The sequence below is a fragment of the Dipodomys ordii genome, unplaced genomic scaffold, assembly GCF_000151885.1.
Source record: "Dipodomys ordii isolate 6190 unplaced genomic scaffold, Dord_2.0 Scaffold25, whole genome shotgun sequence".
NCBI lineage: Eukaryota > Metazoa > Chordata > Mammalia > Rodentia > Heteromyidae > Dipodomys > Dipodomys ordii.
This window is the reverse complement of record NW_012267241.1, coordinates 8346988-8361307: the sequence shown is the minus strand read 5'-3', so window position 1 is coordinate 8361307 and position 14320 is coordinate 8346988. Positions and strand designations below refer to the sequence as shown.

The 14320-nt window shown below is 34.6% G+C and overlaps 1 protein-coding gene across 1 annotated transcript in view; it reads left to right on the top strand.

The window, feature by feature from the left end:
- Window positions 1–14320, top strand: part of Kiaa1328 (KIAA1328 ortholog) — a 184792-nt gene that overhangs the window by 12633 nt on the left and 157839 nt on the right. Inside the window, exons 4-5 of the mRNA XM_013014799.1 lie at window positions 1167–1261; window positions 6573–6688. Of these exons, the coding sequence (XP_012870253.1) occupies window positions 1167–1261; window positions 6573–6688 (211 nt within the window). The remainder of the gene's footprint in view (window positions 1–1166; window positions 1262–6572; window positions 6689–14320) is intronic.

Genomic DNA, 14320 nt, shown 5'->3' with positions numbered 1-14320 from the left:
TTGTTGCCTCCTCCTTTGTTTCCCCTTCACATCCCTCCCCATTCCCCCCCCCCACCAAAGTTGTAAAGTTCAGTTTTTGACATAACGACTTGTACATCTGCAAGTATTCTTTCTTTGACCAAGTATCCTTAAGAATGAACCTTAGCATAATTTGAATGCTCAGTAACTTATTAGTGACTTAGTGCCTCGTCCAGTAGCCTTTGTATACCCTTAAAAAGTAGCCTGGCGTCAGTGGCTTACACCTGTAACCCTATGTAACCCTAGCTAGTCAGGAGGCTGAGATCTGAGGGTCACAGTTTGAAGCCAGCTTAGGCAGAAAAAGCCATAAGACTCTTATCTTTAGTTAAGCACCAAAAAGCTGCAAGTGGACCTGTGTGAGGCTCAAGTGGCAGAGCAACTAGCCTTGAACACAAAAGCTCAAGGACACTACCAGAAGCTGAGTTCAAGTCCCTGGACACCTCAAAACAACAACAAAAGCTTTGGAGCTATAGTGTAAACAGGCTTTTAGTTTCTTCCATTAGGACCTTATTCTTCTGACATTTACAAAAGAAAAGTTGTTTCCTTAATATTTGTTAGTACTTTAGCAGGAACATCTTCAGCTTTTAATTTCTTTCTGTGTAAAGTCTATGTTGTCTTGTTCATTATCAGTTCCATAGACTGTTTTGAATTCACAATATTTTTAAATGAAACTGGCAGTGTTCCACCAGATAAAAGATATCAAATAAAGCTTATATCCTATACTTATTTACTTATTGTTGGCACTACAGATTGAATTCAGTGCCTTGTGCTTACTAAGCAAGTGCTGTACCACTTTTAGCTATGCCCCACTCAGTTTCTAATTTAGCTATATTTCAGATAGGGACTATATTTATTGCTTGGGCCATGTTGGGCCTATGATCCTCCTACATACACCTCTAACAGAGATAAAATTGCAGGTGTACCATTATATACAACATTTTTTGTTAAAATGAGTTCTCAGCTAACTTGACCAGCAGGCCTCAAACCATGATTTTCCTGATCTCTGCCTCCTGAGTAGCTAAGATTACAAATGTGAGCCTTGCACCAACTGCTGCCTTCCCAACCCCGCTTTCTTCCTTTCCTTCTTTCTCAAAAAGACTTAAAAGTTGTTTTTAGAGAAAGTTAATCAGAGCATGCTTGTGTTTTAGAATTTGTGCAAGGAAGGAGCAAAGAGTGCATCGTTGAAGGATTTATGTCTGGAAGACAAAAGGCGCATTGCAAACTTGATTAAAGAACTTGCCAGGTAAGACAAATATGTATATGAAATACGTTATTATATAACAGACACAACTCATTTGAGAGCAGAATATTACTAATATGTTTTGAAGTCAGTATGTCATTGCTCTTACGAAAGCAAAGACTTAGCAACAGCAACAACAAAAAATGCTTCATTGCCCACAAAAGGGCTACTATTCATTCCAGCACTCACTCCAGTGAACTCATTTCCTTCCACTCATTCCAATCCCTTAAAGATACTGTTACCTCCCAGTAGTTCTGTAGACTAGGGACCAAACCTTTAATAACTAGGCCTATGGGAGCTGTTTCTCTAAATCATACCAGCTGGGTGCTGCTGGCTAAAGGCTGTAATCCTAGCTACTCTGGAGGATCAAGAGATTCAAAGCCAGCTCACTCCATCCCTAGCAAAAGTCAAGGCTGGAGGCATGGTTCAAGTAGTAGCGTGCTAGCCAAGTAAGCAACTTGAGCAAGCACCAGGCTCTGAGTTCAGTATTGTGAATTAAGTAGGTAATAAATAACCATAGCAAATATTTTGGGTAGATTCAGTGGAACTATTCAAATATACTGTTCACTTTTAAATTGTTATTTACTACCATAAGCATCTATCTGGGAATGTGCTTGGAATAACTATTATAGTGATATTTTATTGGTAACTTTATAGTTGCCGTATTTGTTTTCATTGATTAATTGGTATGATTTAAAAATGAACTCTTCTTTCTGTTCTATTTGATATTTCATTATTATTCAGTATCAAACTCATTAATAATTCTTTTATTCTAATCCACAGAAACAAAATAAAGTAGTAAAATACCTTTTTCTATTTTATTAAAAATAAAATTGAAGCCTTTTTATTTTGAAATAAGTATATATTCATTTATAGCTGTTAGAACTAATCTAGGAGAGTGAGTTCAGATATTCTTTATCCATTTTTCACCAGTGGTAATATTTTGGTTAGTTATAATATAGTATCACAGCCAGGATATTGACATTTAAAGAATTTATCATGTATGGAGATTGCCTGCATGTATTCATTGTGTATAATTTATTTTTGTGCAAATTTTCACATGTATGATTTGTGTATAATCATCATAGTCAAGATTCCAAACACAGCTACTTTCCTTCCCATCCCATTCCTAATCCCATGCTACACTAGCCTATTTTCTCTCTAAAATTTTGTCATTTCAAGAAAGCAATATAGGGGCTGTGAAGATGGCTCAGTGGTAGAGCGCTGGCCTTGCATGCATGAGGCCCTGGTTCGATTCCTCAGCATAAGCAGAAAAAGCTGGAAGTGGTGCTGTGGCTCAAGTGGTAGAGCGCTAACCTTGAGCTGAAGAGCTGAGAGACAGGCCCAGGCCAGGCCCAGAGTTCAGGCCCCATGACTGACCAAAAAAAACACAAAAACAAGCAATATAAATGGGATCATGTAATATGCCATTTTTTGAGATCAACTTTTATTCATTCAACATAATTCTCTATAGACCCATCCAGAGGTTGCATATTTCAGAAATTTGTTCATTTTTATTGTTGAGTAGTATTCCATATGATAGAGAGATCACAGTTTATAATTTCATCTGTTCAAGAACATTTGCCTTTTTTAGTTTGTGACAGTTAAAAAATTCAGGTTAATATAAATACTCAAATATAGATTTTTGTGTGAAATTTCATAAGTGCCTGTTTAAAATTTTTCTATAATTTTTAGCTTAGCAAGTTCTATGTTAATATTTCATTTTGCTTTTGATTTGTGTTTTTGAATGACCATTGATGTTGGACCCTATATCATGTGCTATTACCCTCTATACCTTCTTTAGTGCAATGTCTACTTGTTCGTTTTGACTATTTATTTCTATTGGCTATTCTTTTCCCCTTCCTTCTTCTCTTTTTCCTTTTCCTCTCACCCCCCCATCTCTCTTTCCTTTTCTCCCTCCCTCCCTCCCTCACTCCTTCCCTCCTGCTTTCCCCTCCCTTCCCTCTTTCCCTTCCTTCTTTGCTTGGAAATGAAAGATTAAATTTCACTTTGAAGAGATAAAAGATGTTCTATTTGAGAAAAGCACATTTAGATGTATTCAATGTTTGTGAATAAACACTGTTTTATATTAATATTCTTTGCTTTACAAATCCATGTCATATGAAATAAGACAAACTGCTTGCTGTTCTGTGTTCTGCTTGCCTTGCCTGGTATACTTTTTTTAATCACTAGAAATTTAGTTAATGGAGGATAATGATGAAGTATTAATAGAAAATGATTAGGAAGCTGAAAAGTTTTTAAAGTTGCCTTTTAAAAGTTTAAAAGGACTAGCATGCTACCACTTGAGTGACATTTCCAATCCAGTTTTCTTCAGTATCTTTTCAGAAAAAAAAATAGCTATGAAGTACTATGATTTAGTTGTGTTAAATACCAAACCAAATGAGGAAAAGTGTCAGGAGATTCAGAAAACATGTACTTCCATGACATTCAAGTGTAGTATACTTGAAGAGTTTCAGCTCTTATGCAAATCTACTGGTATTATTTCAGGGGAAAAGTCACTTAGCATGCTGTGCATCCATTCTTGGCCATTGAGAAGCATCTTTTCAGAAGAAAATAATAGTCAGTAGTGATCAGGATAACATACAGAACAAATAACACATTCTTTTTTTGGGGGGGGTCCAGTCGTGGGGCCTGAACTCTGGGCCTGGGCGCTATCCCTCAGCTCTTCAGCTCAAGGCTAGCACTCTACCACTTGAGCCACAGCGCCACTTCTGGCTTTTTTCTTTTTTTTATGTGGTGCTGAGGAATCGAGTCTAGGGCCTCATGCATGCAAGGCAAGTGCTCTACCACTGAGCCACCTTCCCAGCCCCCAAATAGCACATTCTTTCAGTTACAGAGTAACATGCCATATAAATGTAAAGTGCTAAATATAGCTTTTTGTTAATAGTGTCTTTGAGGTTTAAACTTCGTTAGAATAGCAACATCTTTAGTTTTAAAAAAAGGAAAGGGGGGGATCAGATTCTAAGCAGTTTTACATTTACAATTACGAGTAGCCTACCTGTATCTCTTTGATCCTCTCTAGTTAATATTGTTATTGATGGTAAGTATAAGAATGAGAAAGATACCTAAAAGATATATTAATGATTCTAATTGAAAAATAAGTGTGAATAAAAGATAATAAAGTTTAGTATTGAAATAATAGGTTAAAAATAAATTCAAACAGTAAAAGACAGTTGTGAGAAGAATAGGATATTACATGTCTGATTGTGTTAAAGTTCAAACCAAATGGAGAAAAATGTCAGAAAGTTTAGAAAATTTATACATTCCTGTCATGTATTCAAGTATACGCAAAGAATTTCAGTTCTTAAGCAAATAGACTTATTATTTGAGGGAAAATTAGAAAGAGAAAGACTTATTGATTAGACCAAGTAGATAAAAAAATTAAAAACATCTCTCATTCATAGTTAACTTTTCTGAATGTTAGCCAGTGAAAGTTGTGCTAGTAGACAAGAAAACATACAGATTTAAAAATTTTATATATGAGTTAGTCTTTGAAGGCCTTCTTAAAAATCTGTATATTCCCAGTGAAGTTTTTCACTTGGGTTTACTATACTAATGAAAGAATAGTATACCAATCAAATAAACTTTACAGACTAATGGAGAACAGATACCATAAAGATGAATTAGTAGAAGTGTGAATTATTTAATTTGTTGAAGGGAATGATAACAGATAAGATTCAAGTAAATGAGGTTGTTTCCCTAAGGTGTTAGGCATTGATTTACATTTGCAAGGCTAAGAGGGATACTGATTGATCTTTCTAGGAGGTACTAGGAGAAGAAAATTCTTTTTGAAGTTGCTTTATTAAGTGACCTCACAAAATCTTATGCAATAAAATTAATGAGTTATTCATATAGATGGGAAAAGCAGTGTAATTTATGTGGATTGGAAAAATGAATGGCTTGTGAAATATTAATTTGTACAGAAAGACTGTGACAGTTCTGTATATATGCATTTGTGTATTTCACTGAAACTTTGAAAATGGACAGGGGTACCTTTGGCTAATATATAGACTATAGTGCAGACTTGATCTTTAAAGGAAAACAAGTTTTACCATTTTAAAATAATCTTAGCAACAGTTGCCATGTTTGATGTATAGAGCTGTGGTTTTTTTAAATTTTTTTATTGTAAAAATACTATACAGAGGGAGTACAATTACATGATCAAGGTAATGAGTCCATTTCTAGCAATCATTGTTGCCTCCTCCTTTGTTTTAAGAAGCCTGAACAAAATCCTCTACTGTTTGATGCCCTATGCCCCTACTATCAAAGAATGCATCATTCCCCAGAGAATACTTGTGCAATAACTCATTTAAATTTGTAGGCCCAGATACTGTCATTTTTTCCAGAGGACATTTTGCTGTTTCAACTTGGTATTTCTCAGAAGAAAAATAGAAAATGTTGTGCCATTAGTTTCTTGTTGTAAAAGCAAGTAGATTGTTATTTTATATTTATTCCTTTTATTTTTTAATTATAACTTTTTGTTTTAATTAAATGTATATAGCAGTACACAATAGGAAAGCTAGGCTTTACTTTTTCAATTAATCAAGTTAAAAAAACTTCCCATTTCAACCTTTTATATGTGTGTGTGTGTGTGTGTGTGTGTGTAGGTATATTTCGTGTGTGTGTGTGTGTATGTGTGTGTGTGTGTATGTGTGAGTGAGAGAGAGAGAGAGAGAGAGAGAGAGGAGGGGGGAAGAACTCACTGGACACTTGTGGCTCACACCAGTAATCCTTGCTAATCAGGAGGCTGAGATCTGAGGATCTTGATTGACACCTAGGTAGCAAAGTCCATGAGACTCTTATCGCCAATAAACCACGGAGTTATGGCTTAAATTGGAGAGCAGTAACCTGGAGCAAATATGTTCAGGGACAGCTCCCAGGCCCTGAAGTTCAAGTCTCAGGATTGGCACAAAAAAACAAAAGTGAAATTGTCTAGCATATAGTAAAATATTTTAAGATTGATATTAACATGCTCTAAATAATGGAATGAAAATAAAAATCAAATAAAATATTTTAATGAAAAAATTAAACCTATATATTCTAAGTTGGAACATTTCTCTTTTCTGTATTATAATACAGCACTCTGTCCTGTGTAGGTCTTTTAAAAAAATCACATGTGTTTTGTTATCAAGGTGAGGAAGACTGGTTTATGAGAGTAAATTAAAAACTAAAGCAGAATCTCTAAAAAATTCAGCATACCTTTGCAAGAAACTGTCTCATAAAATCATAGCTATAAGCTGTATTTGTTTTTACTTTGACAGACTTTTCTTTTTTCTTCATTTTTGTATTTCAGAGTAAGTGAAGAAAAGGAAGTGACAGAAGAACGACTAAAAGCTGAGCAGGAGTCATTTGAAAAGAAAATCAGGCAGTTAGAAGAACAGAATGAACTGATCATCAAAGAAAGGGAAGATATCCTTTTTGAAAGTCCTCATTTTTTAACATGCAGGAAGTTTGACTCTTCTGTGAAGAAAATAAAACTCTAGAGAAATAATTGTTCTAATTTATAACAGGGAATAAATCTGCATGTGCTACCATTTCTAGGCAATCAGAAAGACACTTAACAGCATGTGCTGTTGCTTCCTTTGTGCTTGATAAGGCCACCCAGCTGTTCTGCTGCTGTTATTATGCTGTGAAGCACATATTTGTCAACTAAAAAAGACAATAAGAAATTTGGGCATTAAAATGTAGAGTTGGAACCTTATTAAATTCTGTTCCACTACTGTAATTGAGCCTGAACCTCCTTGTAGTTGGTATTCTTTCTAGTCAAAGCTTTGATAGTTCCAAGGAATTCTCTGAAATCATAAAAATTTAAAAATTGTATTTGTAATGTGTAAATATTATAATTGGTAAATGTTTACACTATAGCATACATGAAACTACCTTTTTCTAATGGAACAGAAAACTATGATGTTTAAAACTACAGAGGGGTCTGAGTGTGAGTGTGTGTGTGTATGTGTGTTTCAAATAGTACAATGTAAGACAGTAAATTAAAAACAGATACTTCAACTTAAAAGTTGTGCTTCAAGGGATATAAGAGTTAAAATAGTGACTAAATTTTTTTTTATCTTTAGTTGTACAAAGGGGTTTTAATTCAACATGTAAATTTATGAGTATAGACCATCTTGATCAATGTCACCCATCATTCTCTCTCATCTCTCCCAATCCCACCTATTGCTTCAAGTTATTAGGTTCCATGATTTTTTTTAATGGGCTGAATTAGTTTAACTATGGGTGTTTTATTCACTAGTTTTGATTTAGAATTTACTGTCCCGAAAGTTAGGGAGTTGAATCTGCTGGCTAGCCTAGTGAGTATGTGAATGCTTGAAAGAACCATTGTCCTTATTGGACATTAACTTTATAATAAATTCTTTAAAATCTACAGGTGACAAAAAGGGTCATATATTGACATGATGGTGTAAACTATACTAGAAAAATGAAAGCTTAAAATTAATTAGGTTGAAAACACAGGGCTACATCCCTTTAAAAAATGAGTCTGAACTTCTAGTTTTCAAATAAGGTGATAGGAATTACTGTATTGCAGTTCTCAGATTTGATTTGCTGATTAGAACATTAATAAGGCTTGTTAACTCCACAGTTACAGGTTTTAGGTGTTTTTCCTTGTATGTTTAAAGAATTTAAATAATCATCTCTGGCATTTTCTTGGCTCACTTTGACTTTATTGCCCCTAGGATATTGGCCCTCAGGCCAGCCTGTGTTCTTCTTACTCAGAATTCAGAACACACTCTGTAGCACTTTGAAGAAATGGTAGATTAAGAATCTCTGAATGTTTTTAAGCAAAATTCTAGAAGGCCTTTATTTTTTTCTCACATAGTAAGAACTCTGGAAATAGTCCTTGGTTATTGATTTTGGTGGATTTTAGTTTTAAGAGCTGTCATCTTTACAATTCCCCTTTTTCTAATGGTTGCTTCAGTTTCTAGGAACCTAATTTGTAGTAAGACAGGAAGAAAAAATGAGAGAAAGTCTAGCAATTTCTCCTTTAAAAAAAAAAACCAAATCAAAACCTCATAGCAGTCCTTAATTCCCACTTAATAGACTTTCATTGATGTTTATTGTCCTATACATTATTATGTCCCCATGCTACATTTCTTTATATACTGTATTGGTTTAGATACTTTAGAAGTCCTGGCAACAATTGCAGTGGATTATTTCTTGTCTGGTGATATATTTAAGAAACTTGTGAAGCAAGTTGAGTCTAATTTTAGTAAACTATGATATTTAGCACTGTCCAGGGAAAGATGAGGGCTGTTCTCAATGCTGAAGCAGTTCTAAACTCAGCATAGCTGTGAATGATTTATTCTGGCAGGCAGAGTATTAAAATATGTTGGATGACTGTAGTAGCCCAAATTTTTATGATTTCCCCAGGATTTAACTCAAAGATCAACGTAATACTTCTTGAGCCAAATCCTGTAGAGTGGCAGCTAAATCTAGCCATACCCTTTCTGTATTGTCTGTAGTTGCTTTTGTGCTCTAGCTGCAACAAAAACCTTACAGTTCTCCTCCCCTAAACATTTAATCTCTACCATTTTACAGAAAAAGTTTTTGGGGCCTTGATCTCTGTTTTAGATTAAAAAATAAAAAGGAATGTAAATAAAGTAAATGTAAATAAAATAATAAACTCATGGCATAGCTAAGTCTGTTTTAAATTTGATGGCTTGAGCATATTTTCTTTGTGAATGAAATTTGAAGTGAATATTAGAGTATTATCAAAATTTAAAAGAGGTTTGTTAGTAAAATTGTTTTAAGGTATTTTTAATCATAAATGATAAGTAGTGTTCCTGGAAATTGTCAAAAAGAAGTAATGAAGAAATGATTTGAAAAATTACTTCCATGGTTTCTAGTTTGAGTAGATTGCCCAGATACACATCTCTGTTAACCATATAAACCTGTCAAAGTTTAATATAGATGATTTTACAGTACATAAAACTCTATAAAACTTAGAAACATAAAATGAGGTTGTAATTTAAAACAATATAATTTTAACTACTGGTGCATTTACCTATCATACATAAATGATTCAGATACTTCCATATATATGAAATCAGACAATTTAAGTTCAGTTCATTTTAAAATATGTTTCAGTGTGAGGATTTGTGCCCATGAATTGTAAACTTTGTCATTTTAAAGAGATACCAAATTAATGGGAATTTTGTTTTTACGTGTTCTAATAATTTAATTTCTTGATCATTTACACAAACACATGGATGTCTGAGTAAAAAAAGACATCTTACATTTTAATTAGGATCAGGCTTTTGAAGGATTACTTCCTACAGAAAATTGGGAGTTTATTAAAACATAACATTTTAAAAATAATTTTCAGTGAACAAAAAAGCTTATTTCTTAAAACCTTAACCATTTAAATGAATATGTCATATACAAAGCCAAACAGTGTGATAAACCTAGTGGATGAATGAATATGAAAAGTGAGAGAGAAATATGAAATTCAAAATAACTATAATTCAACCATACTTCTGAAGCATATAAGATATAATGTGGCAACTAGAAAAATTAGAATTTGAACTAATTGTTGATCTAGAACCATATGACTCATATCAATGGTAGTATCGAAGGCTTGCAGAAAGAATAGTAATCTGATGTTTGCCGTTCACTGTTTTAATTAGCATAGTAAGGAAAAATGTCAAGAGAAGGCATAGTAAGCTAAGTCCCATTTTGCACTGAGTTGCTTTCTGACTCCTTGGAAAAGTTATTGAACTTCTCTGAGTCTCTTTTTGAATGTATTTTTTGTTTCTTTGGTTTTTTATTTAATTTTATTGTAAAGGTGATGTATAGAGGTTACAGGTTACATAAGTGAGGTAATGAGTACATTTCTTACCAGTGTTACCTCCTCCCTCATTTTCTCCCACTTTCCATGCCCTCCTCCTCCCAATTGTAAAGTTCATTTCCCACGTAGTGTCTTGTGAGTATTACTGTTGCATTGGTTCACCCTTTGTCCTTTGTTTCACCATTTTGTTATTATTGTCCTTCCCTTCCCCAAATCAAATAAACAAATATACAAGACACAGAGTTCCAAAATCAAAAACTGACAACTGGATATAAACCAAAGGGAAAAAAATGAAAGGAAAAAGAAAGAACTTCATTCAGTACATTAAAACAAAACAAAAACAAATGAAAAACCTTTTGTTTCCATGTCTGGGAGTTCATTTTGATTAGCATCATTTTATGTGGTCATACATACATAGCTATTGAGCTATTGTGATCCTCTGCTACGACAATCCTAGATACATAGTAATTATTACAAATGAGGGAAACCGTGGAGTCTTATGTTTCTTTGAGACTGGCTTAACTTAATATGATATTTTCCAAGTCTTCATTTCCTTACATAGCCAACTAATAATGACTTTTTGATAGGCCTGTTGAAATTCAAAAGATTCTTTATATTGTTTGTGTTAAGAAATCTAGCCATATCTTCTAGTTAGTATGCACTGAATAAAATATAATATTTCTCATTTCAGGTACTACTAATGTGGATGAGAGATAAGATGATTAATTCTTTTTTACTGCTTTTCTTCACTAAGGTTTTGACCATTTTCATTAAGGTTATGCAAATACTTGGGCTGCTTAAGGAGGCCTAATAGGAAAATGAAACTGATCAGTACTCTATCATCTAGGCTTTATGGAAGGGAAAAAAAAACAAACCCATCACTTGGTAATATCATTGGTTACGCACTGCAAAAAAATTGTTGTATGGCTTTACTTTTTGTTTCTATTGTTCTTTGCAGTGCTGAGTATAAAACTGTTTTAACTCCCTCTCCCAGAAACCATGTTGATGGAGATGTTTCCGTATAGCTTTGGTTATGACTTGGTAAATTGAAGAAGTTTAAAGGTCCTTGAAACTTAAATCTTTGAGCCCATTCAAGGATGGTCATTTTAGAAACTTTCCTCTAAGAATAAAGATCCAAACTTACAGTGGCTCATACCTGTAATCCTTACAGGAGAATTGCACTTCTAGGGCAGCCTGGGCAAAAGTTGTTGAGACTTCATTTCAGCAGAAGGAGTGAGTGCCTAACATACCAGCTACTGCAGGGAGCATAAAGTAGCATCATGATCCAGGCTTAGGCATGAGAAAAAACAAGTCCTTATCTGAAAAAAAATTAGCTCCCAAAAGTTATGGCTTAGTGATAAAATGCCTGAGTTGAAAGTGAAGGGCCCTAAGTTAAAACCCTTAGTACTAATTTCTTAAAAGTAAACTTAAAATGAAGAAGAATATAGGTAGAAGAAGTGATAGGGAAAAGAAGAGAACATTTAGGTGTCTGGCAGAGTGGTATCTTATATGTAGCAAAATATATTGCTAGCTATCAGCTTGGATAAATTTGTGCATTTTTGTTGTTTTTATGGTACTCAGTAATGAATCATGGGTCCCATGCTTATTAAACAACTGTATACCACTTAAGCTATCCCCTCGAACTTTGACCTTTTGTTTTACATAAACTTTAGAATTGTTTGTTGTTGTTGTTGTTGGTCATGGGGCTTGAACTCTGCCTGGACACTATCGTTGAATGTTTACACTCAAAACTAGCACTATACCACTTTGAGCCATAACACCACTTCCCATTTTCTGGTGGTTGATTGGAGATAAGAATATCATGGACTTTCCTGCCTTCAAACTTTGATTCTCAGATCTCAGCCTTCCAAATAGCTAGGACTACAGGTGTGAGCTACTGTTGCCTGGCTAAATTTTAGATTTTCATGTTTACATATTGATTATCTAGTATACTTGAATAAAACTACTTATTTCATTTAACAAGTCTTAGAATATATTATTTTGCTGATCTTGTAATTGTCTTAATTATACTGTTGGAACTGTATTGCTATAAGCCATTTTATTTGCTCTGTGATGCTATACAAGTTTAGTATATTTTGAATATTTGTATTATAATATGCAATACAATATTTTTATTAAAGTATACAATGTAATATTTGTATTAAAATATACAATGTAATAATTGTTTAATTGCCAAGAATATCACTTAGAATTAACAGATTAAATAATTCAATTTATATTCCAGGTAAGAATGCTTAAAAATAATGATTAGTTACTTTTGTTGTTTCTAAACCATTTTTAAGATTATATTTGTTCTCATGGGGCTGGGAAGGTGGCTCAGTGGTAGAGTGCTTGCCTTGCATGCCTGAGGTCCTGGGTTCAATTCCTCAGCACCACATAAGCAAAAAGAAAAAAGCCGGAAGTGGCGCTGTGGCTCAAGTGGTAGAGCGCTAGTCTTGAGCTGAAGAGCTGAGGGACAGCGCCCAGGCCCAGAGTTCAGGCCCCATGACCGGACACACAAAAGATTATATTTGTTCTCATAAATATATTGGGGTGTTGCCAGCAGCTGGTGGCTCATGCCTGTAATTCTAGCTACTCAGAAGGCTGAGATCTGAAGAGCTTGGTTTGAAGCCAACCCAGCAGGAAAGTCCATCAGACTCTTGTCCCCAATTAACCACCAAAAACTTGAAGTGGAAGTTGTAGTTCAAGTGGTAGAGTGCTAGCCTTGCGTGGAAAAAGCTAAAACCATGCCCAGGTCCTGAATTCAAGACCCAGTATCAGCACAGAAAAAGAAAAAAGGAAATCAGGTGTTAATGCTAATCACAGGGAGTAATTGATGTCAAATATTTAAGAAAAATTAAGTATATGAGCAAATGGCCGTGTGTGTGTTACATGCATGTTTGTAATTCAGGACTAACATCCACATATAAGAGAAAACATGAGCTCTTTGTCTTTCTGGGCCTGGCTTACTTTGCTCTATGAGTTCTTTCCAAGTCTATCCATTTCTGCAAATGATGTATATTGTATTTCCTAGTGGATGAATAAAATTCCATTAGCTGTGGTTACAAACATGAGCTATGGGCACTCATCAATAGCTACAATTTTAAAGTAAATATATACCCAGTACATGTAACATCACCATGTCTGAGATTTACTAAACATTTTACATTTAGAAAGTGCGCAAGTATCTCTTATTTTCTTGAATGGTAGAAAAGAATGGTCAGTTATACATATTAAAGAAACAAAATAAATTGTAGACATTGACACAAATAGAGTAAGAACAAAAACATTTCTACATTTGAATGCTTACACTGTTAGCACTTCTTTGTTGTTAAGTGACATTTAAACTGAAATTTCTTTTTATTTTAGTTTATTTTGAATATTTATTTTTATGAATAAATTGTACAGAGGGGTTTAAATTCCAGAAACCAAGTTATGAGTGAATTTTTTTTTTTGGTTGTGGGGCCAGAACTCTGGGCCTGGGCTCTGCCCCTGGGCTCTTCAGCTCAAGGCTAGCTCTCTACTACTTGAGCCACAGCACCACTTCCAACTTATGTGGTGCTGAGGAATCAAACCCAGGGCCTCATGCATGCAAGGCAAGCACTGTACCACTGAGCCACCTTCCCAGCCCCAGTTAAATGCATCTTGATCAATGTTACTCCTTCTGTCATTCTCCCTCTTCTTTCCCCATCCCATGCCTATCCTCAAGTTCCATAGTTTAATTTTTTCATAGAGTACATTAAATATAATGAGTATATATTTCCTCTGTCCATGTGAGCTCAGATTTCTAAACGTTGAATATTTTGCAACCAAATCCAGTTTGTGGCCAAGGACAAAACGTAAGGCCTATTTTAAAAAATTCATCCCCTTGGCACACAGAATTTACTGAGACATTGTGTAGAACTTAGTGGGATTTATCTTGTAACAGACAGTATCTCAGCATTGTTATCATCTACGCTGTTACTACTGCCAGTATCTGTACGGTTGTGTTACCACTATTTTTTTTATTGTGAAAATACTGTACAGAGGGGTTACAATTACATGGGCAAGATAATGAGTACATTTCTTTTTTTTTTTTTTGGGTCCGGTCGTGGGGCCTGAACTCTGGGCCTGGATGCTGTCCCTCAGCTCTTCAGCTCAAGGCTAGCACTCTACCATTAGAGCCACAGCACCACTTCCGGCTTTTTTCTTTTTGCTTATGTGGTGCTGGGGAATCGAACCCAGGGCCTCATGCATGCAAG